General features: G+C 41.2%; 2 protein-coding genes and 1 pseudogene across 2 annotated transcripts in view; 2 read left to right on the plus strand and 1 right to left on the minus strand.

The window, feature by feature from the left end:
• The window catches only part of TMEM33 (transmembrane protein 33), a 36,269-nt gene extending 20,728 nt beyond the window's left edge, over window positions 1–15,541 (plus strand). The window contains exon 8 of the mRNA XM_052641941.1: window positions 15,436–15,541. Coding sequence (XP_052497901.1) covers window position 15,436 — 1 coding nt within the window. The 3' untranslated portion in view covers window positions 15,437–15,541. The remainder of the gene's footprint in view (window positions 1–15,435) is intronic.
• A 1,611-nt stretch (window positions 15,542–17,152) lies between these two features.
• Window positions 17,153–17,547, minus strand: LOC128049885 (40S ribosomal protein S12-like; annotated as a pseudogene).
• Window positions 17,548–20,268: 2,721 nt separating this feature from the next.
• SLC30A9 (solute carrier family 30 member 9) overlaps window positions 20,269–27,994 on the plus strand; it is a 77,454-nt gene continuing 69,728 nt past the window's right edge. Inside the window, exon 1 of the mRNA XM_052642037.1 lies at window positions 20,269–20,380. Within this exon, the coding sequence (XP_052497997.1) occupies window positions 20,269–20,380 (112 nt within the window). The remainder of the gene's footprint in view (window positions 20,381–27,994) is intronic.

Here is a 27,994-nt window from a genome sequence, read left to right on the forward strand (position 1 = left end):
TCTAAAAGATGCTATTGCTACTAAGTCACTTCAGTCATGTCTGACTCTGTGTGACCCCATAGACGGCAGCCCACCAGGCTCCCCCATCCCTGCGATAACGATCCTTTTAAAGATTGGTATTAAATTAACAATAGTTAATCTAGGTCTTTTCGACTGAATGACTAGACATGGTTGACTAACAGTAAGGCCTGGACATGAAAAAGGCTTAACAATTTTATAACAATAAACAACATGAAGGGAAGGGAAAATTGTAGTGTCTTTCTGTAAAAGGAAGACTTTTCCCCCTGAATTGTTGTCCTCAGAGAAAGATATAAAGACCACCACTGTTAAGGGAAAGTGGTAAGGAAGATTTTGCCTTTCCACTTCACTTTCTCCCTCCTAAAGGAGACAGTGTATCTAAAGACTTTTTCCTTGAACACAGAGTGTGGGGCTTTGGTGGGCCTCCTGGAAATGGGGGCTAGGTCAGTGCTTCAAATGAAGAGAGTACTGTTAACCAAACATGGAGGTAAATAACTTGGCATTAAATTCTTTCAGTTTAGAACTCTAATCATGCCTAGACTTCCAAGAGTAATAGGCCATTTCATTTAAGTAATAAACCCTCAAGACAAAGAAATGAAACTTGTGCATGCGGGCTCATTGTAGATCTCATTCTAGGAATCATACACATATGTATATGTATATGCATATATGTAATTGATTATATAATTATGATTGTGTATGTGCTCAGTTGCTCTGTCGTGTCCGACTCTTTGTGACCCCATGGACCGTAGCCCACCAGGCTCCTCTGTCCATGAGATTTCCAGGCAAGGATACTGGAGTGTGTTGCCATTTCCTTCTCCAGGGGATCTTCCCAGCTCGAAGATTGAAACTTCGTCTCCTGCTTCTCCTGCTTTGGCAGGTGAATTCTTTACCACTGAGCCACCTGGAGAGCCTCGAAACCTGTAGTGATCGAGAATAAAATGGATATCTTTTTTTGTCATTAACTCATTAAAAAAAATACAGTTGTATTAAAGTTGTATATGCAGGTTTCCCTGATCTGAAACAATTGACCCTGATAACTGAGAATTATCAAGTTCATGTTTTACAATTCAATTTAGTAATATCCAAAATACATAGTTCATCTTTTGAAGTGTTTAGAAATTACCCTTTTTACCACTTTATCTGAAAAACAGCTTCCTTTTAGGACATAACTATTATTGGGCCTATTTTGAACTGAAGTTTATAATATGAACTTTATGTTTTCCTTTCTTGAGGACAATCCTCAATTTAAAAATGAAAGCAGAACATTTCTTACAAAAATATTGGAATAGTTTTCAGAAAAATATTTTAATTTGGGCACTTGGATGTAGTTTATAACTTTAGTTATAAATTATGTAAACTATAATAACCTTAGTTATTAGATATATTGCTGAGAATAAAATATTCTTTCAAAGTGAGTAATTAAACATTTACTCTTATAATTAGAACCCACCAAGGGACTTTCTTTCTTTCTTAACAGAAAAAAATATTAACCTCTTAAAGATCTCTGTGCTCCTTCTTTGTCACAGACCTTCTGGTTCAGTTGCCTTTTGTGCAAGAAAATACCGAAGTTTTAACCCAACAATGCTTCAATTTTATTCATACTCTCTTGCCAACAATTTTCAGTTTTTACCAGAGAGAGCAGAGGAAGGGAAAGGAAAGGAAAGTAGGCACATCTCAAGGAAAGGGAATCCTCAGGCCCCTGTGGCCTAAGGTTTAGCTGCATGGCTCCCTGACAACCTTGCCCTCTGCTCTGAGGTATTGAAAGGCAAGTCCAGGAAAAAGAACTCTAACCCTAAAGCTCTGCTGAGGTGAAATCTCACCAGCAGCCTTGGAAGGCCATCATTCCACAGACACTCCTGCTTTCTCACCTTATCCTTGTCTTCATTTCCTTTTTGTCCAAGGGCCTCAAGACATCATTTGAATCTTTCTTTTGGCAGTGACCTCAACATTTACCCATGGTCCTATTGCAGCCACCTGGCAAAACCTCAACCTCTAAAGACTTCCCTGGTGATCCAGTGGTTAAGAATCTGTCTGCCAATGCAGGGGACACAGGTTGGGTCCCTAGTCTGAGGAAGATCCCACATGCTGTGGGGCAACTAAGCCCTCACTCCACAACTGCTGAGCCCCCGTGCTGCAACTACTGAAGCCAGGGTGCCCAGCCTATGCTCTGCAGCAAGAGGAGCCACCACAGTGAGAGGCTCGCACACCACGACTAGAGAGGAGCCCTCACACAGCAACAAAGACCCAGCACAGCCAAAAATAAGAAACCTCAACCTCCAAGTTCAGTTCAGTCGCTCAGTCATGTCTGACTCTGTGACCCCATGGACTGCAGCACGCCAGGCTTCCGTGTCCATCACCAACTCCTGGAGTTTACCCAAAATAATGTCCATTGAGTTGGTGATGCCCTCTAACCATCTCATCCTCTGTCGTCCCCTTCTCCTCCTGCCCTCAATCTTTCCCACCGTCAGGGTCTTTTCAAATGAGTCAGCTCTTGGCATCAGGTGGCCAAAATACTGGAGTTTCAACCTCAATATCAGTCCTTCCAATGAACACCTAGGACTGATTTCCTTTAGGATAGACTGGTTGGATCTCCTTGCAGTCCAAGGGACTCTCAAGAGTCTTCAACAACACAGTTCAAAAGCATCAATTCTTCACTCAGCTTTCTTTATAGTTCAACTCTCACATCCATACATGACCGCTGGAAAAACCATAGCCTTGACTAGACGGAACTTTGTTGACAATGTCTCTTCTTTTTAATATGCTGTCTAGGTTGGTCATAACTTTCCTTCCAAGGAGTAAGCATCTTAATTTCACGGCTGCAGTCACCATCTGCAGTGATTTTGGAGCCCCTCAAAATAAAGTCAGCCACTGTTTCCACTGTTTGCCCATCTATTTGCCATGAATTGATGGGACTGGATGCCATGATCTTCGTTTTCTGAATGTTGAGCTTTAAGCCAAGTTTTTTTACTCAACCTCTAAAGTCGTACCTAATACCTCCTGAGCTTTTCTTTCACAGCATGCTATTTTTCCTTTACACTTTTTGTTAGAATTGTTCAAATCTTGTATGTCCTTTCTTATTTCTTTTACTACTGAATACTCAGAAAGGTATGCCAGAGTCTCACTGTGATAAGAGATTTGTCAATTTCTCCTGGAAATCCTCTCAATTTTTGCCTTATGTGTTTTAAGGCTGTATTACTAGGTGTAAGCAACTTTAGACTTTTGTCTTCTGGTTGAACACTTCATTATGTAACAGCCCTCTAACTCCAGAAAACAACTTTTGCTTTAAAATCTGTTTTGTCTGATTTTAATCAAGTACACCAGGTTTCTTTTGCTTAGTTTTTGCCTGATGTGTCATTTCCCACTCTTGTCCTTTCTGTTTTAGATGTGTCTCCTATAAAGCGTTATTCTGGATTGTCAGCTCAGTCAAGCTGGGAGCTATATTTTCCCAGGATTTCTCTTTCTGGGTTAGAGTTGGCTCCGAAAACAATTTTGTGTGAGAATTGAGTGGTAGATGTGAAGGTTTGTACCTTCACATTTGTGGTAGAGTTGAAGGTGTGTAGACAGGGAGATGGATAACTGCAGTAAATGCCCCGTAGGGTCTAGCATGTTCTTTTTGCCCTTCTTCCTCCTGAGGGCTGCTCCTGGTCGGCTTCTACTGCTTGTCTGTGTACCCACAGAGAAGGTAGCCCCACTGGGGCAATACATCCGCAAATTCCTATTGTTTGCACTTTGCAGATGAATGGGCAAAGCTTTTTTCTTTTTTTCCCTACAGTCCTCAGCACTCATGTGAGTGCTTAGGAGCACTAGTCAGTATCTTTGATTCTCTTATCTCCTTTCTGGATGTTCAGGTCTCTACCTCCTCATACAATTTTATAAAATCTACTTCCGTTTCTCTGCCTGAAACTTGACTAGCAGTAATGTATAGCTACATTTTAAAAAATGGTATGGTAACTCTTTTTTCTGTGTAAAACATTGCTTTCAGTTTTAATGTTTATTTCCCCAAGACAGCCTGGCCTGCATTCTACTTGCATAAATTCTACAAGCTAGTTTTCTGCTGCTTCTAGTTTTAAACTTTAACCGTGTTTCTGATGACAAGGAATGCTGCAAAAATACTCTAATTCAACAGAGTTATGATCACCAAATATCACCGAATAATTTTTATCCATTCTACAGTGTTTCAGAATTACCAGCTGATTTCTAAACACAGAGTAGATACAGATGTTAATGGTGGTTAATCTGGTATGTTTCTTACAGCAAACTGATAACTTCTTTTTTTTTAAGTGCATCATTTAGTCCACTCATAATTAATGTTATTACTGATATATGTTGGAAAAGGGCTTGGCAACCCACTGCATTATTCTTGCTTGGAGAATCCCATGGACAAAGGAACTTGAAAGACTACAGTCATGAGCTCACAAAGAGTCGGACACGACTGAAGCGACTGAGCGCTGATATATGTGGGTTTATTTCTAGTGTCTTATTTTGTGCTGTTCTCTGCCTTTTCTGTTTCTTTTTTCCTTGTTTATGCCTTTTGTGTGTGTGTGTGTGTGTGTGTGTGTGTTTATTTCCCCTGGACTTTTTTTTAAAACTCATTTCCCCTACTCTACCATTTTGGAATTTATACACACTTGCTGCCTTTTTTTCCCCATTAAGCTTTAGAAATTTAAACATGCATACTTAACAAAGTTTTGAGTTAAAAAGATTTAAATTTGCTTTTACCAAGTGCCTTGGGGCACTACCAGAGTGGGACCACTTTAAACTGAGTTCTTAGCTCTAGGTTTTTTTTCCCACATAAGAAATGTAAATTCAGGGCAGAAGTTCTGGCTTGTAGTATTGAATTCTTACAGGAGATTTTTCTTCCCTCCACCTGACACCAAGGTAGAAAAAGGCAACTTTGCTAGCTGTCTCTTTAGATTTCAAATGCAGTCATCATTTTACAAACTTCTGTTAGAAGCCACCTTCCCCAGTGGCTCAGATGGTAAAGCATCTGCCTACAATGTGGGAGACCTGGGTTCAATTCCTGGGTCAGGAAGATCTTTTATCGAAGGAAATGGCAACCCACTCCAGTACTCTTGCCTGTGAAATCCCATGGAAGGAGGCACCTAGCAGGCTACAGTCCATGGGGTCACAAAGAGCTGGATATGACTGAGGGACTTCACTTTCACTTTCCTGTTAGAATCCCCTCCTTGGGTGGGGCCTCTTTATCTCCCACCTTCAGTGTCCTGTTCTGGCTCCCACCTCTTACCTTAAATTTACCAGGAGCTAGAATAGATTCAGTCATTCTGAAAATTCTTTACATTTCGCCGTTTGGGGGTTACTTTTAAGCTGTGTGTGAGGGAATAGCATTTTCCTGTTTAACCTGATTTTTTTAGGTTGACTTGAGAACCAGTCAGTATTAACAAGAGAAAGGTTCACTTGGTGATGTTTCATTCTGAAAAATCTGAAGGACCCAGAGCCTCCATCCCAGATGGATGGGAACTAAAGGATCCTTTATTGCCAGTTCAAGATAACAGGAGGCAGGAGACAGGGAAAGACTTGGGAGAAGGGCTGAATAGAGGGAAAGAGATGGTTGGGAGGTGGAATCTGTGATACAATAGGATAAAAGACTCCATGGGAGAAGTAAATAAATGTTTTGCTCTATACTCTGGGCTCTTTTTTATTCAGGATTTTTCTGGTTTTCTTTTTGGTGATGGATTCAGCTGATATACTAGCTCATGTTAAAACATGATCAAGGAGTTTTATACATATAACATCAGGAATAATGTTAAAAAGTCCATAAACAGTAGCTCTAATCTTTATAGACATTCTTTTAATTTCCTTGGCCCTCAGTTTCCTCATTTGTAGAATGTGACCAGTTGAGAATTATTTTGAGGATTGTTTGAGTTGAACATATTTGTACACTGTGAAATACTGTACAGATAGCAACATTTTATATTATGCTTCTCATTTTATTGTACCTTAGGAGATTCTGGGGCTCCTGGAAATAAAGAACTTCCTTCAAAATTCTACTTGATGGGTCAGTGATGGTTAAAACTTTTGTTACCATGTTTTAAGTCAACACCTTTCAGGGCAAAAAAGAAACTTTGGACACTTTAAAAGAATGTTTTTCTTTTCCCCTTATTAAAATACAAAGCCTTATGTATGTTGACAGGTGGATTTTATAATTCTCATAATTCCAGGGACATAAAGGTGCTATTACTTGGCAAAATCAGATCAGCCTCTCTAATTGCAAGAGCTCTCTCCAGAAGTACTTCTTCAAAATCAGTAAATGATTGAAAGTCCTCTCTAAAACATGCTCTAACTATCCCAAATGAATTAATAAGAAGGATGCAAAAATAGTCTTAAGAAATGCTCAAAACTAAATTTATCTGCAATGTACAGAGAATGACACTCAGAATTAACAATTCTCTCTTGAGGGAGTCTGGCAGAAATTGGGTGTGACCTGAGACATGTAGGAAGTAGCAGAGACGATCACTGGGGGCTTCCCTGATGGTTCAGTGGTAAGGAACCCACCTGCTAATGCAGGAGACGTGAGTTCAGTCCCTGGGTTGGGAAGACCCCTGGAGAGGAAATGGCAACCCACTCTAGTATTCTTGCCTGGGAAATCCCATGAACAGAGGAGCCTGGCAGGCTACGGTCCATGGGGCCGCAAAGAGTTTGACATGACTTAGCAACTAAACAACCCTAAGTAAAGCTAAGCTCTGATTTATTTCCTATAACATCAACAAAAAATGTATATTAAAAAATTTTTAAAAGGTCATTGGAAGGCAGTAGAGCACAGCTGGGTTCTAGGACTCTGAAGTCTAACAGACCTGGTTCCAGTCACTTCTTAGCTGTGTGATCTCTGCTTCTCCCTGTAAAATGGGGATAATAATAGGCTATCAATTGTGAAATGATAAAATGAGCTCAAGCATATAGAGTATTTAGCATAGTGCTTCACATAAAGGGCTCAAAACATTTTGGCTGTCATCATCTTCATCATCTATAATTTAGAACAATTCTATGGAGTGCTATATTGAATAAATTGAGTAGTTGTTAACATAATTTGCCAGTTATTTTTATCCCAAATAGCCAGACAATAACTGTAATTATTTTTCAGGTACTCTTTAGTAATAATTGATGTTTGTAACAATGACCACCTCCCATTTTCTCCCCTACCCAGGTACTGTAAAATTTCGAATTGTCAAAGAAAGTTTAAATTTTGGAGATTACCTGATATTGTGATATAATAGTAAGAGAACAGAATAAGGATCAGAACCAGGTTTCAGTAGTAACTACTTCATACAGATCTGTGACCCTGGGTAACCCATTTAATCATTCCTCTGATGTGTTCCTGTTTTGAAGAATAAAGAGTAATACAGGATCCACGGGACTTCCCTGGTGGTCCAATGATTAAGAATATGCCTTCCAAAGCAGAGGATATGGGTTCAGCCCCTGGTTGGGCAAGTAAGCCTGTGGAGCAACTAGAGAGCCTGCACCACAACTGAAGAAAGTCCAAGTGCTGCAAGGAAGACCCTGCGCAGCCGAACTTCTTTAAGAAAAAGCGTAATACAGGCTCCAGATTGCTAATGTGTGCATGATGGAATGGGGTTTTCTTCCCTACCACTTCTTTCCGTTTTCTAGAATGTTGCATTCTAAAAGCTACATTAATAGAAGGGTCAGGAGTTTTTTGTTAGTTTATTTTCCCAAATAAAATCTGCCGTTTCTTCTTCTATAAAAGGGTGTTTTTAAAACAATATTACTTAATGCAATGAAGGAGAAAAAGTATCAGTGCAATGAGGAAAGATCTAATTGTATTAGATATTCTATCTGGGGGTCAGACCCCCATGAGGAGTTTTCCCCCACTGCCTCAAGCATACTCAAGTTTTGAAACCTGCTCACTATCAAAAGTAGAACCAGTTGGAGCAGAGAAAGACTGACAACGTCCTTTGGAAGCAAGACCCAGGAAGAACTGGAGCTGAGACTTTCCTGGAAGGAAAGAGTGAGTGTATCAAAAGGACAAAGGGACTGCGTATGTCTATAGAGCAGCACTGTCCAGCAGTAACATAATATAAGGCACACATGAGATCCACATACATAATTTAAAATGTTCTGGTAGCATATTAAAACAGCAAAAAGAGGGACTTCCCTGTGGTCCAGTGCCCAATACTCCATGCTCCCAATACAGGGGGCCCAGGTCATATCCCACATGCCACAACCAAGAGCTTGCATTGTTGTTTTAGTCACTATGTTGGGTCTGACTCTTTGCGACCCCATGGACTGTAGCCCGCCAGGCTCCTCTGTCCATGGGATTCTCCAGGCAAGAATACTGGAATGGGCTGCTATTTCCTCCTGCAGGGGATTTTCCCAACCCAGGGCTCAACCCCACATCTCCTGCATTGGCAGGCGGGTTCTCTACTGCTGAGCTACCAGGGAAGCCCCAAGAACTTGAAACCTACAACTAAAAAAAGATTCCACGTGTCGCAACTAGAAAATCCTGCATCCCGCAAGAAAGATGGAAGATCCCACGTGCCACAATAAGAGCCAGTGCAGCCAAGTGAATAAATATTTTTTAAAAAGTAAAAAACAACAGGTGAAATTAATTTTTGTAATATGTTTTATGTAACCCACTGTCAACAGTTATTAACTTAATAATTTTATATTATTTTTTATATCAAGCCTTCAATATATATTTTATTCTTCCAGCACCTCTCAATTCAGACTTGCCATATATCAAATGCTCACTCTTCACATATGGTTAGTGGCTAATGTGTTGAATAACACAGATATGGAAGATATGAAGGAGACTGAGATTCTCTGGTGACATTGGGATTATCACATGCTGTTCCCCCAGAGTCTAGGACTAAGACTCCATGGCTATGAATGGAGCTCAGAAGCAACTTGAATAGAGTGAAACACTCTCCACTGGCTGGTGGACTTGTGGACTTTGTGTGGTTTGGATGACATGGCCTGAAAATGAAGCTGCAACTGAACATTCTTTGCAATTTTGTATGTATATTAAATTGTCTAACATTAAGACTGCTTTATTATAGAGTAAGGGCTTCTCAGGTGGCGCTAGTGGTAAAGAACCTGCCTGCAAATACAGGAGACTTAAGAGACACAGGTTCAATCCCTGGGTCGGGAAGATCCCCTGGAGAAGGAAATGGCAACCCACTTCAGTATTCTTGCCTGGAGAATCCCATGGACAGAGGAGCCTGGTGGGCTACAGTCCATGGGGTCACAAAGAGTTGGACCTGACTGAAATGACTTATTGCACATGCTCACTGTATTATAACCACCTTTCTCTTCCATTATATGGTGTATTAGTTTGCTCAGGTTGCCATAACAAAATATTGTAAACTGGGTAACTTAAACAACAAGAATTTTATTTTCTCGCAGTTCTGGAGGTTGAGAATTCCAAGGTCAAGATGCCAGCAAAGTAGATTTCATTCTGAGGACTCTTGGCTTATAAGTAGTTGCCATCTCACTTTAACGGTCAGGTGGCCTTCCTTTGATGTGTGGACTTGGAGAGAGAGAGAGAGAGGAGATTTCTCTCTTCCTCCTCCTATAAAGCCACCTGTTGGCTTAGGGCTCTACCCTTATGACTTCATGTAACCTTAATTATCTCCCTATCTCCACAGTCAAAGTAGGGGTAGGACTTAAATATAAAAATTTGAACACAATCCAGCCTAGTTAATTAAGCAGACAAGGACTTGACTAACAACCATTAGCCTGGCTAACAACATGTTTTAAAAGGTGGGAAGGTTCAGGCTTGGGAGCTCTGAAACAGAATGAAGCAGCTTCCTATTGTTGTCACTCTTGCTGGGACACTCTCCTGGACTCTTGTACCTATTGCCTCTGAATTTGTGTATCTAGGCCTCACATCTCTTCCCTTGTCAAAATATGTTCCATGAGATGCCTTGCTTTTCCCATTATTTTCTTGCAAATTGAGGCCTTCCACAGATTTCTGATGGTTGGTTGGAGCTTCTGTCGCATCTGTGGGCCCTCACTGGAAAGAAATCAAGGGTCAGTCTTCTACCTGGGAGAGAGAAATCCACAAGGTGGGAGATTCTCCAGACACTGAAAGCATTCAAAATATGCTGGGCAGCCCGAAAATATAAATGTCCTTCACTGGCACTGAGCTCTATTATTGTTTGGAAAAAAAAATCCAGTTCAGGAGACATAAATTTAACTCAAAAACAACTTTGTTGGAGCAACTGTTAGAAACAGTCTGTCTGCTTTCAAATTTACTTTTCTTTATACCTGACCTTGCTTCTGACCTTTTCAGTTGCATCATATTTTTACATCCTGGTAAATAGCCCAGCAGGCTCCTCCGTCCATGGGATTCTCCAGGCAAGAATACTGGAGTGAGTTGCCATTTCCTTCTCCAAGGGATCTTCCCACCCCAGGGATCGAACCCAGGTCTCCTGCAATGCAGGCAGACACTTTAACCTCTGAGCCACAAGGGAAGCCCTAATAGTCCCTAACTGGAACCCAAATATTATTCAGCAATGGAATGGATAAACTATGGATACTCACAACAGTGGGATACTATACAGTGACAGGGATGAACGCAGCAACATGGATGAATCCTACAAACATAATGTTGAGATAAAGAAGCCAGACTCTTGCATACATATCATGAGAGTCCATCATCTATAATCCACGCATACAGAGTCCCCAAACAGTCAAAACTAACCTATGTTGTTATAAGGCAGGATTAGTGGCACAGTTGATGGTTGGGAGGATCCTGATGAGAAGAGAGGTGTTCTGGGAAGCCAGTCATGCTGGGTGCTGGTTACAGCTTTGCTCACTGCTTAGGATTCTTAGAGCTGTGCCCTCAAGACTTGTGCTGTTTTCTGTGCATTATACTTCCATAAAAAGCTAAGTTTTGAAAAACTTAAGGAGAATTTCCTGTCACCACCTGTGGCTTTGGGGAACAAATGAACTCTTCACCCATGCTGTTTTCCCCCAGAACATCAAATCTACAGTCCACATGCTTTCGGTCCACAGCCTATTTCTCTTAAGGATAAAAGTTAACCACATGTTTCATCTCTTTTGCCCTCCGAAGTATCTAGTAACTTGACTTTCCCTACTGTAATAACTGTAATCCCAATCTTGTTCACTGACCTCTCAGGAAAGGAGGTGGTGGGTTGGAATGTATACACGTCAGTTCCACATTTCATTTCCTTTGCTTCGGCAGGATGGCCTTGCCAGTACACACAATGTGTCTGTGCACACCCACACTGCCTCTGACCTTGGTTGTACAGCAGGTAGCATCACCCTTGGTGTGGTCCTTTTCTGTTTGAAGCGTTCAGGTGGGCAAGCTCTCTCCTTTTCTAATCCCACAGAGGAAAAACAACATGATGCCAACAAATATATCTGTGATCAAAATTAAATTTGTGTTCTTGGTAAGACTCAGGATAAAGCCACTGACTAGCTCATAAAAGATTATCTAAGTTAGTTTTCCAAATAAGCAGCCAAGTTTGTCTCATGATCAGAATTACTATTTTCCCAAAGCTAAAGACAGGATGAAACTGAGGAGCAGTCTGCTCAACTACAGAGGCAAATTTCTGCAAGATGTGGAACTTCAGAATTAAGGTTAACGGTAATATTCATGACACTTCACCCATTACCTACTACTATTTCTATCTGTCTCACTTAATATTCCCTGTGTGTGCTTAGTCACTCAGTCATGTCAGACTCTTTGGGACCCCATGGGCTGTAGCCTGGCAGGATCGTCTGTTCATGGGATTCTCCAGGCAAGAATACTGGAGTGGGTTGCCATGCCCTCCTCTGGGGGATCTTCCTAACCCAGGGATCGAACCCAGGTCTCCCGCATTGCAGGCGGATTCTTTACCATGTGAGCCACCAGAGAAGCCCTGATATTCCCTTTATTGGGGTATTTATTTATATTAAAAATTCTTGAAAATTTCCTGGTGGTCCAGTGGTTAAGACTCCATGCTTTCAATGCAATGGGAGTGGGTTAAATCCCTGGTCAGGGAACTAAAATCCCACATACTGAGCAGTGCAGCCAAAAAAAAAAAATCTCATGAAACAGACAAATTAATATCATGTTGCTCACACAAAATAGGGAGATATAAAATCTGGGGAAATGATCTCTTGACCTACATTTTAGACAACAGTGGGAAGAAAAGAAAAAAAGTGAGATAATGATTTTTTTAAAAAGGAAAGAAAACAGTGAAAGACCTTATATTTTCTTCCAAAGGACAAAACCCACTGGCTTAGAAAGTACTTTAGTGGTTGAGAGATCTTTGTGCCTCAGTTTCTTCATCTATAACTTGCTAAGGTATTATGAATGAGATAATGCACATAGAAGGCACGACAATTAGTGTAAATAATAAGTATTACTACTACGACTATCATCATTTGAAATTATATGTGTTTATTTTTGAATTTTCTGTCTCTTCCAATAAAAATAAGCTCCATGATGCTGGAATCTTACCTGTGTAGTACACACAGGCATCTGCTGAATGTGTCTCAATTTCAGCAATAAGTAAAGGAAGGATGAGATTTCTCAAAGAATTTAAGGTCAATGGAATTTTCCCCTAAGAAACTCTAAAGCTGATGCTGTTACCCCAAAACTCTGTTTGCTTCTTGGTGAGTGTCCACCCAAGAGATACAACCAAGCCAAAGAGGAAGAGAGAGGATTTTTTACTTGCAGCAAGTAAGAACACCAGGGATCATTTCCAAAGCAGTGTCTCCCTGAACAGCAAAATTGGGGAATTTTTTAGCTAAGGGCACATGCATATTGGTGAAGGGGCTTGAGCAGAGGAGAATTCAGCATTGAATTGGGGCAGAGGTCCACAAAGTCCAGACTTTAGTTGATTGAAGTTATGAGGGTCAGGAAAGTTCAACATCACCATTCCATCCTCCATCTAGCTCGGGCCTTTGTGCCTGCTGAACACAGAAAGGCGTCAGGTTGCTATGTATCTCCCTTGAGGAGGAACTAGGATTCTGTTTTATCACTGAACTATTGTTTTTTAACTACTTTTGTTTTGTTTCTGCATTTCCTCAAGATCATTAATTATAAAAACCTGTTCAAGGGCACGCATTATGGCCAGACTTAGATCACAAGATGGCTTCGGGCCAAAAATAGCTTATCTTATATCAAGAAAGCCATGCCTGGCTCTGTTTCTCTGAGGTGGGGGGTCTACTCTATGTGCTTACAACATTGCTTCTATTTTCAGCACTTGGGGAAATTTTGGAGCACATCCACCAGGACAAACATATGGTGACAGTATAGGTATAAACACCAAGACAACTGCAGAAGCATTTTAATCCAAGTCCATGGAGAACATATGTGATACAGCATTGTGAGGGTTAAAAAAGATGAAACAGCATGATTTATCTTATTCAAACTTTTAAGCAAGTCAAGGCTTTTGTAGGCTTATTAAAATTAATACAGTGTCTAAGTCAAGTTATACAGTGCTATGAAGTTTTGACTTTTTTTAAAATTTAATGATGGAAACGTTTTTTTTTTTTTTTTAAGAATATTTATTTTTATTTATTTTTGGCTGCATTGGATGTAAGCTGTGGCATATGGGATCTTTGTTACAGTGTTTGGGCTCCACAGCAAATCCGATCTTAGTTTCCTGACCAGGGATCTAACCCATGTCCCTTGCATTTGAAGGCAGGTTCTTAACCACTGGATTATGACCAGTCTTGATTAAAATGATAGTTGAAACTAAGGGTCAACTTTAAGAATCCAAAGTATTTAAGTTAGCAATATAATAAAAGTTCATGAATATTTACGTATAGTTACCAGAAAAATCCAAAGTATTTAAGTTAGCAATATAATAAAAGTTCATGAATATTTACGTATAGTTACCAGAAAAATCCAAAGTATTTAAGTTAGCAATATAATAAAAGTTCATGAATATTTACATATAGTTACCAGAAAAATCTGGGAAATAGATGGGGAAACAGTGGAAACAGTGGCTGACTCTATTTTTTGGGGCTCCAAAATCACTGCAGGTGGTAATTGCAGCCATGAAATTAAAAGACAGTTACTCCTTGGAAGGAAAGTTATGACCAACCTAGATACCACATTAAAAAGCAGAGACATTACTTTGCCAACAAAGGTCCGTCTAGTCAAGGCTATGGTTTTTCCAGTGGTCATGTATGGATGTGAGAGTTGGAATGTGAAGAAAGCTGAGCGATGAAGAATTGATGCTTTTGAACTGTGGTGTTGGAGAAGACTCTTGAGAGTCCCTTGGACTGCAAGGAGATCCAACCAGTCCATTCTGAAGGAGATCAGTCCTGGGTGTTCATTGAGAGGACTGATGGTGAAGCTGAAACTCCAATACTTTGGCCACTTCATGTGAAGAGTTGACTCATTGGAAAAGACCCTGATGCTGGGAGGGATTGGGGGCAGGAGGAGAAGGGGACAACAGAGGATGAGAAGGCTGGATGGCATCACTGACTCAATGGACATGAGTCTGAGTGAACTCCAGGAGTTGGTGATGGACAGGGAAGCCTGGAGTGCTGTGATTCATGGGGTCGCAAAGAGTCGGACACGACTGAGTGACTGAACTGACCTGAACCAGAAAAATTAGAGTTAAACCTTTAGGTGTTTTAGAGCATAAAACTGGATTACTGCTAAAATCTATTTACAAGGAAAGGATAAAAACTTTACAATAATATTCAGATTTCTGAGTAAACTTGAGGTTATAAATATTTATGGGGCAGCATTTTTTAATGTTTAAGCACTAAATGTTTTAATCTATGTTTGTCATAGAAAGTTAAATTTGCTTACCATTCTTGTGATAATTTAATCACTATGACTTCACTAATCTGGTTGTACTTTCTCAATTAGCTTAAAAGACTGTGTTGATTCTCTTAAAATTGGTAACATACTAATTTATTTCCCCTTGAATTAGTTATGTTGTAGCGAAACTGAGAAGAACCCTGTGGGGCCTTTCAGTATCCCGTTTCTCATTTGTAGGAAAAGGCTTAGTTGCTCAGTTGTGTCTGACTCTCTGCGACCCCATGGACTGCAGCCCGCCAGGCTCCTCTGTCCATGGGGATTCTCCAGGCAAGAATACTGGATTGGGTTGCCATGCCCTCTCCCCTCAGGGATCGAACCTAGTCTCCCACATTGTGGGCAGATTCTTTACATTCTGAGCCACCAGAGAAGCCCAGGAAAAAGGCTACAGCCTCTAAAACCTTCCCTGTCCATGGGATTCTCCAGGCAAGATTACTAGAGTGGATTGCCATGGAGTGGTTGTCATGCCCTACCAGGGGATCTTTCTGACCCAGGAATTGAACCCATGTCTCTTACTTTCCTGCATTAACAGGTGGGTTATTTACCATGGGACCACCCTGGAAGCCCCAGGATATACATAACAATGTATCTCTTCAGATATATACAATAGGATATACATAACAATATAGCTCTTTGTTCTTTCACAGGAACTAAGGCCCCCACCAGGTGAAAGAAGGTTGGAACCAAGCCTGGGCCAGTTGGAACCAAAAGGATGATGATTGAGATTCATGGAACATTACACCTGTTTTCTTACCATCAACCAGTCAGAGAAAGGTCACAACCCTGTAGACTTTTCTCCAAATTTTGCCCCAAAAGACTCTTCCTTGAAACCCTTCTGAGAGTTTGAGCTTACTGATCATGAACCACCTGTTGCCCTTGTTTGGCCGTGCAATAAATTTGCTCTAAATGCTGATGTTTTGATTTGTTAGGATTCACAATGCATCAGGCACATGAACTTGGGTTCAACAACAGTAATGACCTCTGAGAGGCAGTGGTGACCAGTGACATGAAGCAAGATCTTAATTCCTTGCCCAGGAATTGAACCTGGGTAGCCTGGATGGAAACATAGGAATCCTAGCCACCAGACTAGCAAGGGCTAGAGACTAGAAGCTGTTTTTCACTGGCTCTTACTCCCAGTGAAAAATTCATTTCTCACAGAGGCAAAAACTGTAAATGCAGGTACAAAGTTTATTATTAAACATAGCGTTACAACAAGAGGGAGAGCACACGAAGAAACAGTTAGTTTAGTTAAGAGAGGAGCAAGGCAGAGATTTACACACTTGGAGAGAAAGGGTGTGGGCATCCCCCTGAGGAGAAGGGAAGTAAAGAGGCAGTTAAGTCATTTATATAGGATAGTTCTTTGCTTACCTTTGGCTAATTGTCTGGTTTCTTTTTCCACACCTGACCTGCCCGAGGACCCTCCCCAACATGCGTGTGCAACTTTCCAAGATGGATTTCAGCCCAGAGGCCTATGGAATCACATATTCTGGGGTTGTGCCCCTCCTTTTTATCCCCCAGGAGTCTTTCTGAGCATGTGAAATGTCTCCCTTGCCCCAAGGAGGGGAAGTACATGACCTCTTGATTCTTTACTCAAACAATACTTAGACCCTCTCTGCTCCTGTCATGACTGTTATCTGAAGGTGTCCATAGGAGACAAAGTCTGACTATTTACCCTGTTTCAGTTGTTATTTCCATTTCGGAGAGCAAACAGGAGGCTGGTTGTAAATATCTAAACTGGAGCTCACCTATCCCTGCCTCAGTAGCACTATAGTCAAATGACTCATTAATTTTAAAATCATGTATTCCGTTCAATTAATTTACTTGTGTCAGGCATTGTTTTACCCCTGGGAACCAGCAATGGGCAAAACACAAGACTCCAGCATCATGATGCTTATTTTTCATTCTGAGAGACACAAAATTATAAAAAATGCATAGATAATTTCAAATATATACAGGCATTTTGAAGAAAAGCATACAGGGAAAAGGGGTAGAGAATAAACAGGCCTATTATAGCATCAGGGAGGAAGAAATTTTCCTCTACCCTTTGAGAAATAGAATATTTCCTGCCATACCAGTAAATAAAGGATATCACAGTGATCAGCGATTGCAGTCAGTACTGATTGCAGTCACCATCAGTGGTGAGCTGGTGAGCCCTGAGGAATCTCAGGATTCCTCAGGACATACAGGACATTGTATGAACCTATGGGACACTGGCCCCAGATAGCTGAGGCACGTATCAAGGGCATGATTTCAGCGAGCACAGACTCTTGCATCTTCCCATACATAGGTGCTAAATGAGGTATCTTGTATCCCTTTAATTAACAATAATCTTAAAAAAAAAAAAGAACTCAGTTTTTAATTTCATCATTTCTTGCATTTGATGTACACCTCGATGACATCCTTGGCCTGAGATTCTTTGCCATAGTCCTTAACCACCAAACAACTGCAACCAACCACTTTATGGGGTTTTCCCTGTCAATTTTACAGAGGCCTACCCACTCCCCTAGTTTCTTGTTGTCATCAACCTTAATCAGGTTGATTTGATGCTCAGCACAAAGGGCCTCCACCAACTTGACATACATAGGCTCATCACAGTTGGATGCAAGCACACATAGATGGGCTTGGCGCTTGTCTAAAGATTTCAAAGCTTCGCAAATTCCATGCGCTAAGCCATTGTGGATGAGGGCAGTCTTCAGCACCTCTTGCAGAGCAGTATTAATGTCTATTACACCTCCAGGAGCAATGCCTTCCTTGGCCATGGCAGTGGGTTACAGGTGGAGCCGAATCTTGAATGCACCCGAGCCTCCGCCTCCGCATGGCTCGCAGCAGCAGGGAAAGAGAGCAACAATAATCTTTTGATGTTCAAACTACCTGCCCTTTGTTGCAAAACTATATAACCTGATTCTCCGCTCACCTCCTCGGAGCAGTTCTTTCCAGGTTACCTGAGATGCTGCTTCCCCGGCTTGAAGTCCTAAAAATTCCTGCGTAATAAAACATAACTCTCAATATTTTTTAAGTCTACACCTTCTACGTTCTAAGTTGGTCTAAGAGTTAAACTTACATCAGATGGATTACAGGATAAAATCAAACAAAAGTTCAACAACATGTATACATAGAAGAGACCCAGGAAAACTGAGTAACTCTCCAAAATGGCCAACTTGAATACCATCTTCAGTTAAAGAAAAAAGAGGATGTTAGGGGTGGTAGTTTGGGACTTCCAAGGGGAGGAAGGCAACTGAAAAGGAGACAGAACAGCAGACGTTTGGTAAACAAATATTTGATGGGTCAGCAAACACAATGGGACACAGAGGGGAATTTTAGCAGACTTTGCTATGTTCCTCTGAGTCTACACATCTAGTTTGTACTATGGTTATCTATGGTGGTATCACCCTTGGCAGACATGTCCTCCACATTCTTTTAAGCAGGTTGGGAAAGGTCAAAGGTGATGAGTCTCTGACCTTAAAAAAAATCAGCCTAAACTAATACACATGCCAAAGAAACTCACTTTGGGGTGGAAAATCTTACTCCCATACAATAGCTAGGGCAGTCAAGGTAAATGTCGCTCGTTTGAGCTAAGACCTGAGAGCATGTCAGATAAACATCACAGTTAACGCTTGGTGAATATTGTTGATTGCTTTCTCCCTGGGACCACACTGACTCCTATTTACTTGTCGGCACACCTGCTCTACCCAGATAAATCCTGAGCTTGTAAGTCTTACATTACAGACAGGAGTCCCAGGTTCAGAGGTTAGTAAAGCAAGTTCTGATTCTGTGGGTACTTGCCCTTGTGGTAATGGCTACACAGTGGTGTTGTGACATACTGTGGTGCAGGTTCTGAGAGCACTGAGGACAAATCAGCCTAGTCTTGGGCTTATCCAGTAAGGCTCAGGAGAACGAGAGGCTCAGAATGCCATTGTCCTTCCTTCCCACCTTCCATCCCATTCCAACAGCATGGCCCAGGATGTGAGCCCAGAAAAAAGGAGAGTAGGCAGAGCCCCCCAAAGCTGTCACTTCTGCCCGAGTTTTCATGGGCTGTTAAGAAGCAAATAATTCACGTGTAGACATCCAAGCAAAGTGCCACAGCAGAAGCAAGGAAGACAGTTCAGTTCAGTTGCTCAGTCGTGTCCAACTCTTAGTGACCCCATGGACTGCAGCATGCCAGGTCTCCCTGTCCATCACCAACTCTTGGAGCTTACTCAAACTCATGTCCGTTGAGTCAGGACACAACTTAAGTGACTGAACCACCACAACCATGTTAGTCAGGGATGTTTTCACCTAAAAGTGTAGGCAAAATGTGGCTTCTTAGTTTAAAAGACTTATATAAATAAAAAACATGAGATAATTCAGTCTATTAATGATTTCAGTTCAGTTCAGTAGCTCAGAAGTCTCCAACTCTTTGAGATCCCATGGACTGCAGCATTTCCTGCATCACCAACTCCCGGAGCTTGCTGAAACTCATGTCCATCAAGCTGGTGATGCCATCCAACCATCTCATCCTCTGTTGACCCCTTTCCTCCTGTCTTCAATCTTTCCCAGCATCAGGGTCTTTTCAGATGAGCCAGTTCTTCACATCAGGTGGCCAAAGTATTAGAGTTTCAGCTTCAGCATCAGTCCTTCCTAAGACTATTCAGAACTGATTTCCTTTATGATTGAATGGTTTGATCTCCTTGCACTCCAAGGGACTCTCAACAATCTTCTCCAAAACCACAGTTCAAAAGCATCAATTTTTCGGCGCTCAGCTTTCTTTATAGTCCAACTCTCACATCCATACATGAATACTGGAAAAACTATAGCTTTGGCTAGATGGACCTTTGTTGGCAAAGTAATGTCTCTGCTTTTTAATATGCTGTCTCCATTGGTTTTCCTCCAAGGAGTAAGCGTCTTTTAAGTTCACAGGTGCAGTCACCATCTGCAGTGACTTTCGAGCTCCCCAAAATAAAGTCTATCACTGTTTCCATTGTTTCCCTATTTGCCATGAAGTCATGGGACCAGATGCCATGATCTTAGTTTTCTGAATGTTGAGTTTCAAGCCAACTTTTTCACTCTCCTTTTTCACTTTGATCAAGAGGCTCTTTAGCTATTCTTCGCTTTCTGCCATAAGGGTGGTGTTATTTGCATATCTGAGGTTATTGATATTTCTCCCGGCGATCTTGATTCCAGCTTAATTCCAGACATTCAAACAAAGCACCACAGTAGAAGCGCGGAAGACAAGGAAGACGCCAAACTTCCTGCGCAGCCACGCCCTCCCCCGATGGTCAGGGTCTGGCAAGGTCTCGCGATTGGTCCTGCTCGTGCAAGCCACTTCCGCTGTCTCCGCAGCTAGGTCTCTAAATGATGTTACCATTTCCGGGTTTCCTGAAGCCGCCTGAGGCGGCGCAGGCGTCGGTGTACGGTAGTGTCCGGTCTATGGAGTCAGTTGGTGGCGGCGGCGGCGCGGAGGCAGCAGGCGGTGTCCGAGTGGGGGCCTTTGCCCCGCCAGGATGTTACCGGGCTTGGCCGCCGCCGCTGCGGCCCACAGATGTAGCTGGTCTTCCCTGTGCCGGCTCCGTCTGCGCTGCAGGGCGGCGGCCCGGGGCTCCAGCGACCGCCAGGGTGAGTGTCCCGCGCCGACCACTGACTCCGCGGAAGCCGGGCTTGAAGACAAGGCCGGGCTTGGAGCCGGGTGCCTCGCCTCGGGCAGTACTCCGCCTTGCCCTTCCCCAACCAAAGAACCTTCCTTTTTGGCCTCCGTCTTCGCAGTTCAGGCTACCCACCCTGCGGTGGCCCCTACAGGCCTCCTTGATCTGGTGTCGCGTACCTTTCTGTCGCGGCTCCCGCGGGAACTTGGGGCAGTTCGCGGTCCCGGTGGCATCCATGAAACCGACTACTTCGTTTCAGATGAAACGTTACGTGAGCATCTTAGTGCATGGCGGTGACGGCCCGCCTCCTCCCCCAGTCAGTAGGAAATTGCTGACTCCAAGTTCCAGGGTGTTTTAAGCTCACCGCCTTACCTTTATTGAGCACTTGTGACTCAGTAGATTTCCTTTCCGTGCTGCACTTCTCATATGCCCAGCTTGTTTTATTAAATTTTCTGAGAGGAAGTTGGGAGTTGCTACTTAATATTTACGAATAATTATTTAATATGAGACTCTGACAGTCTCGCAATTAATTGAATGAACTCAGTTCGGTTGAAAACTCTTTTTGGTGAAGAAATGTTTACTGTTTTACTGTTTTTATAATTCTTTTCCAACAATCGTTTCTGACTCAAATTTCAATGGGCACTTTACAAAATATCATTGAACTTGCAAGTCTGAGTTAGACTTAACCTCCGTTTTTGCCATAGCACTAGTCTCTTGCAGGCCGAGAGGAACAATGAGGGAGAAACAGAATCAAATCCCCCAGACTTAATCCCCCAGATTCTTGCGGGTGAAAAGAGAATTTAAAGAAACATTTCCCCAAAGTTTATGTTTGAAAAGTCTTGTAGCATGTTTGTGACTTTGCAATAAAAGTTAGAAGTTGTAGACATTCAAGTTTATAAGTAACATAGGCTTTATTAGAAGCTCTTTACTGTGCAGTTATTTTGGAATATGGTCCTATTTTTGATTTGTAATAAATGTAGAAACTGGCTCTTAAAATTTCAGAAGAGTTCATTTTAACAGAACTGTTTTGGAGACTTTTTGGTAGTGATAAAAACGTGTAACTGAAGTTTTCCTGTAATGGGAAATACACCCGATTCTCTTGTGAACAACATGAATCATCTAGTTGTACCATACTCCAAAATCCTCAGCTAAGCTTTCTAGCATGACTGCTTCTATTGACCAAGTAGTTTGAGCATTTTACACCTAAATTAGGTGGAGTGGCTCTTTGTTGTTGTTTGGTCGCTAAGTCATGTCCCACTCTGCAACCCAGTGGACTGTAGCCTAAATTTAGTCTAAACTGACATTAAGTGTTGGTAAAAGGAGGTGAAATAGTGTAATTTGTTAATTCATTATTCTCTGTTGAAATTTATGTGCTCTTCTCTCATCCCTCTGCGATAAGAGTCACCTGTCCTCACCAGTCACAGTGACTGCAAAGTTGTTTACAGTATTTATTACCAAAAAATTAAAATGTGTTCTCATACTTAAAAATAGTAGATTGAAAAATAACCTTGTTGGTGAAAATTTAGTTTCAGTAATACCTAAACAGTTTTTAAAAGGGCGACCATAATTGTTATAAAACTTCAAAAGGATTATTTAGAAAAAGTACTTATTAAGTTGGTTGCACATAAGAAAGAAATATGGAAGAACTTTTGGGGAGAAATTTCTAAAAATAAACGTTGTTACTTTGTCAAGAAATAAAGTTTAGTTTGTGCTTCTAAAACCCCAGTATAAATTTAAAAAGAGTAGTAGAGGAAGAATCTTAAGGGAAACAACTGCTGCTTGCTGCTGCTGCTGCTAAGTTGCTTCAGTCGTGTCCAACTCTGTGCGACCCCATAGACGGCAGCCCACCAGGCTCCTCTGTCCCTGGGATTCTCCAGGCAAGAACACTGGAGTGGGTTGCCATTTCCTTTTCCGTTGCGTGCATGCATGCTCAGGCGCTTCAGTCATGTCCGACTGTTTACAACCCTGTGGACAGCAGCCCACCAGGCTTCTCTGTCCAGGGGATTCTCTAGGCAAGAATATGGGAGTGGGTTACCATTTCCTTCTCCAAACTGCTTCTTATGCATGCTCAAAGATGAGAAATGCTGGTGGGTCAAATTAACACTGTAAACATTTAAAGGCAACAAGGAAAACAATATTCGAGGGCAGTTCTGTCTGAAAGAAATATGTGTATCATGTATGTAATTTTGATTTGTCTGATAGCCGTATTTTAAAAAGTAAAAACAGATGAAATTAATTTTGTTAATATAGTTTATCCAGTATATTCAATGTTATGATCAATATAAAAATTATTGAGATATTTTACTTTATCTTTTTGAACTGTTTCTGGAGTCCAGTGTGTATTTTACACTTACAGCACATGTTCAGACTATCCGCATTTAAGGTACTTAGTGAACAGCGACTGCTGGACAGTGCAGTTATAGAATTAGTATTCCTAATTTATAAAGAATTTTTACAAGCCAAAGTACATTCCAGTAGAAAAATGGGCAAAGGAGATGAATGCATTCATAAGGGCATTCGAGTGACCAATAAAAATGCAAAAATGTTCCATACTTACTAATAAGTATAGAACTATAAATCTAAAGGATTTACTACTAATTGCTTTCATATTAGCTAAGTTTTTCATAGTGAAACTCCATATTGAGGGTACAGGAAAGCAGAAACTCTTACTACTGACTGGGACATACAGTTAGTTGGTCAGTGTTTTGGAGGTCAGTTATTCCTTATACTAAAAACAACCTGTGCCTTCTCACCCAGCAGTTCTACTTAAAGGGATTTGCTTTCAAGAAATAACCAGATACTTACTAAAGTGTGCACACAAGTTTATTATTAATAGTAATAAATAGGTAACACTTATGAAGAGTATATTACAGTTATGAAAAGTATATGGTATAATAAATATACCACATTATGGTATATTTATTAAGGGCTGGTGATAGATGCAGCCATTAAAAAAATATAATTTAGAAGAATATCTAGTGACTTGGGTAAATGTTCTTGATGTAAATGTCTCACCTGTTTTTCATGTATTGGTACCTTGCCTTGTTGACAAGGATTTGAGGGGGGATACTCCCTTAAAGACTACAAATCAACAGATACAAGCTTTTGCTGAAATCCAAGATTAATAAAAGTATAGGTTTTACATGAAAAGATAGAAATTAACCTTTGTATTTTTAAATTTTGGTTTGTAACGTGCTGGTACACCATATGAAAAGTAGAGTGGGGATTGAATCCCTTAAATAACTAACAGGAACATTGACAGTTGTAAAAGACCATTTTGGCAGAGTGACAGCAGGATTCTCTGTAGGTCAAATTAGTGATAAGGTTGCCTGTGAAGTGAGGTTAGCCACAGTATGTGTTTCAGGTATAGAGTTTTTGTGAGTGAGGATCATTCAGGAAGAGGTATCAGGCATTGTAGTTGCTGATTGTGTTGTACTGAACAAGACAGACTTTCCACCATTTTTGGAAATGAGGAATGAGAAAACATACCTAAAGACTGTAAAAGAAAGAAGCTGAGTGGTAGTCTAGAAGCCTGCAGGGGCCATTTTATTAGTTATGCTGGCCTGGGACTCCAGCTTTTCTAAGGAGGTGGTTACTGAACCAAGTCATGACAAATGAAAATGAGCAAGCCAGGCGAAGATCTGGGGCAAAGAGCAATCCAGGCAGAGCAAATAGAAACCCTGAAGACCAGACTTGTAGTATTCAGGAGCAGAAAGAAACATGCTGTGGCTGGAGTATGGTTGGAAGGGGAGGGATGGGTGAAGTGAGATTTGAGAGGTATCAAGGAGGCCCCGGTTCGATTCCTGGGTCAGAAAGATCCACTGGAGAAGGGATCAGCTACCTACTCCAATATTCTTGGGCATCCCTGGTGGCTCAGCTGGTAAAGAATCTGCCTGCAATGCTGGAAATCTGGGTTCAATGCCTGGGTTAGGAAGATCCCCTGGAGAAGGGAAAGGCTACCTACTCCAGTATTCTGGCCTGGAGAAGTCCATGGACTATAATCCATGAGGTCTCAAGAGTCGGATATGACTGAGCAGCTTTCACTTTCATAGCCTTTTGGGCTGTAGGTTTAAGGGGCCAGAAAAGGAAATGTTTTAAAAATATCATTCTGACTACTGTGTAGAGAATGGATTGGAAAGGGGAAAGTATAAATAAGGAGATCAGAAGAGGGCTATTAGAGTTAGCCACAGAAAGAAGATTGCAGTTGGGCCATAGGACTTAGCAGTGGAGATCAGTTCAGTTCAGTCGCTCAGTATGTCCTACTCTTTGCAACCCCATGGACTGCAGCATGCCAGACTTTCCTGTACATCACCAGCTCCTGGTGCTTGCTTAAACTCATGTTCATTGAGTCAGTGATGCCATCCAACCATCTCATCCTCTGTCATCCCCTTCTCCTTCTGCCTTCAATCTTTCCAGCATCAGGGTCTTTTCCAGTGAGTCAGTTCTTCACATCAGGTAGCCAAAGTATTGGAGTTTCAGCTTTAGCATCAGTCTTTCCAAAGAATATTCTGAGAACCCCATGAACAGTATGAAAAGGCAGTGGAGATGGAGAGATGCAGATGATTTTGAGGCATACTTTGGGATATATATTATAGTGTGATAATACAGGTAGAGCATTTAGGACAGTGGCACTTGGTGAATCCTTAATATATTAAATATTCTCCCCTTTTCTAAGAAAATATTAAGAATTAAGCAAGGAAGTAGAGTTGTATGCCAAGATGCAGTGCAGAAAGTTGCAGATTCTTTACATACTCAAAAAAAAAAAAAAGGATTCCTGGTTGCTTAGTCTATTCTGGTGAAAAATCACATCAGCAGTAGTCCTGAAGGTTGAGGCTGCCTGGTGTAAGTCACCAGACAGTCTTTTTGCTTGCCTGATGATTAGGCCTGAAAGGGATTTTCCTGCATTTTATTTTGCTTGCTGAAAGTTTAAAAGTAAACTAGAGACCAGTCAGTGTGCTCCTATTAGCAGAAATAATGCTAGAAGTGATTTAACAATGGATATATTTTTAATTTAAAATTTTAGGCGTTGGGGAAAATACAGAAAAGTTATTAAGCTACAGAGTAAAAATTATGCATAATCCAGATATTTTACCAGTCACATTTAATAGTTGAAATCAACCTGTATTTTGCTTGTTTTTAAAAATGCAACATCATGGTTCAGTTATACACACACACACATATATTATCAGATTCTTTTCCATTGTATGTTATTACAAGTTATTGAATATAGTTCCCTGTCCTATACGGTAGGTCCTTGTTTATCTATTTTATGTATAGAAAGTTAGTCGCTCAGGTCCGACTGTTTGTGACCGCATGGACTATAATAGGGCTCCTCTGTCGTGGGAATCTTTATGCAGGAATACTGGAGTGGGTTGTCATTTCCAGGGGATCTTCCTGACCCAGGGATCGAACCTGGGTGAGTCTCCTGCTTTGCAGGCAGATTCTTTACTGTCTAACCCACCAGGTGTGTATGTTAATCCCAAAGTCCTAATTTACCTCCTTTTGTAACTAGAGCTTCCCTTGTGGCTCAGCTGGTAAAGAATCTGCCTGCAGTGCAGGAGACCTGGGTTCGATCCCTGGGTTGGGAAGATCCCCTGGAGAAGGGAAAGGCTACCCACTCCAGTATTCTGGCCTGGAGAATTCCATAGACTGTATAGTCCATGGGGTCACAGAGAGTCGGACACAACTGAGTGACTTTCACTTTGGTAACTACAGGTTTGTTTTCTATATCTGTGAGTCTGTTTCTGATTTGTAAAGAAGTTTATTTTCGTCATCTTTTTAGATTCCACACGTAAGCAATACGATATTTGTCTTTCTCTGTTTGACTTACTTCACTCAGTTTGATAATGTCTAGGTCCATCCATTTGCAGAGGTCTCACGTATAGAGACTGATCTCTGAAAGACTTAGGTACATGTTATCTCTTGTCCTGAAACTAGCCTAAAATAAAATATTTCAAACCGTTAAGAAATCTTTTTGTTTGTTTTTTAGTTATTGTTATTGCAGAAGCAACATACATAATAGATAGAATTGTCAGTTTGCCTGGCAGAAAGAGAGTCTTTTGTATTGTAGTCTGAAAAAGAAGGCCAAATTTCCTCCAAAAGCCAGAGTAAGTGGTAGGTGACAAACCAGATTGGAGAGGACAAGGGGTGATCAGTAGCAATGTCATTAGGAGCTGCAGAGACAGTAACAGTAAAATAAAAGCAGAGAAAAGTGATTGTTAGGGTTAGACTGATAAGATACCTAGCTCTGCAGTCTTGATGAAAAAACAGCCCTTGTATATACAGCAATGAGAAGTTCCTTTTCCAAGCCCATAGAGTAATGAGCACTGAACTGAAGACTAATCTGTAGCTTAACATAGCTTATTTTAGAAGTCATCTTGAAGAGAGGGTATAAATGATGGGTGATATTTTTTTTACTATCTTTTTGCCTCCTAGAATTAATTAACAAATTCAGTAATTTATTCAACGAACAGTTGAGTTTCTACTGCTGTGTTTTAGGTATTCTGTGTATTTTATTGAGTCAAATGTTGTCCTGTATATTCTGCAATTTCCTTGCAGTTTCGGTCTTGTATTATGCCAAATATGTACTTTGAAAGTTGCTGATATCTGAAATTTTTCTAAAGTTAAAATTTAATAACTTTTTGAAATAGTGAGCAAGGAAGCTAACAAGACTGCTAAGGTAGTATCACAAAGACACAGGAGTTGGGAATTCCATGGTGGTCCAGAGGCTAGGATTATTCACTTTCTCTATCGAGAGTGAGGGTCTGATCCCTGATGATACTAAGATCCCCATGCCTTGGAGCAAGTAAGCTGGTGAGCTCTGGAGGCTGTGTGCCCAACTAGAGAGCCCATGTATGGCAGTGAAAGATCCTGTGTAATGCAACTAAAGCCCGACACAGCCAAATAAATAAATATTTTTAAAAAACCCAGTTATGGTTCAGTTCAGTCGCTCAGTCATGTCCGACTCTGTGACCCCCTGGATTGCAGCACGCCAGGCCTCCCTGTCCATCACCAACTCCCAGAGTTTACCCACACTCATGTCCATTTAGTCGGTGATGCCATCCAACCATCTCATCCTCTGTCGACCCCTTCTCCACCTGCCTTCAATCTTCTCACCATCAGAGCCTTTTCAAATGAGTCAGCTCTTCGCATCAGGTGGCCAAAGTATTGGAGTTTCAGCTTTAGCACCAGTCCTTCCAATGCAACCAGGACTGATCTCCTTTAGGATGGACTGGTTGGATCTCCTTGTAGTCCAAGGGACTCTCAAGAGGCTTCTCCAACACCACAGTTCAAAAGCATCAATTCTTCGGCACTTAACTTTCTTTATAGTCCAACTCTCACATCTATACATGACTACTGGAAAAACCATAACCTTGACTAGACGGACCTTTGTTGGCAAAGTAATGTCTCTGCTTTTTAATATGCTTTCTAACTTGGTCATAACTTTCCTTCCAAGGAGTAAGTGTCTTTTAATTTCATGGCTGCAGTCGCCATCTGCAGTGATTTTGGAGCCTAGGAAAATAGCCACTGTTTCTACTGTTTCCCCATCTGTTTGCCATTAAGTGATGGGACCAGATACCATGATCTT

Source organism: Budorcas taxicolor, chromosome 6, assembly GCF_023091745.1.
Source record: "Budorcas taxicolor isolate Tak-1 chromosome 6, Takin1.1, whole genome shotgun sequence".
Classification (NCBI taxonomy): Eukaryota; Metazoa; Chordata; class Mammalia; order Artiodactyla; family Bovidae; genus Budorcas; species Budorcas taxicolor.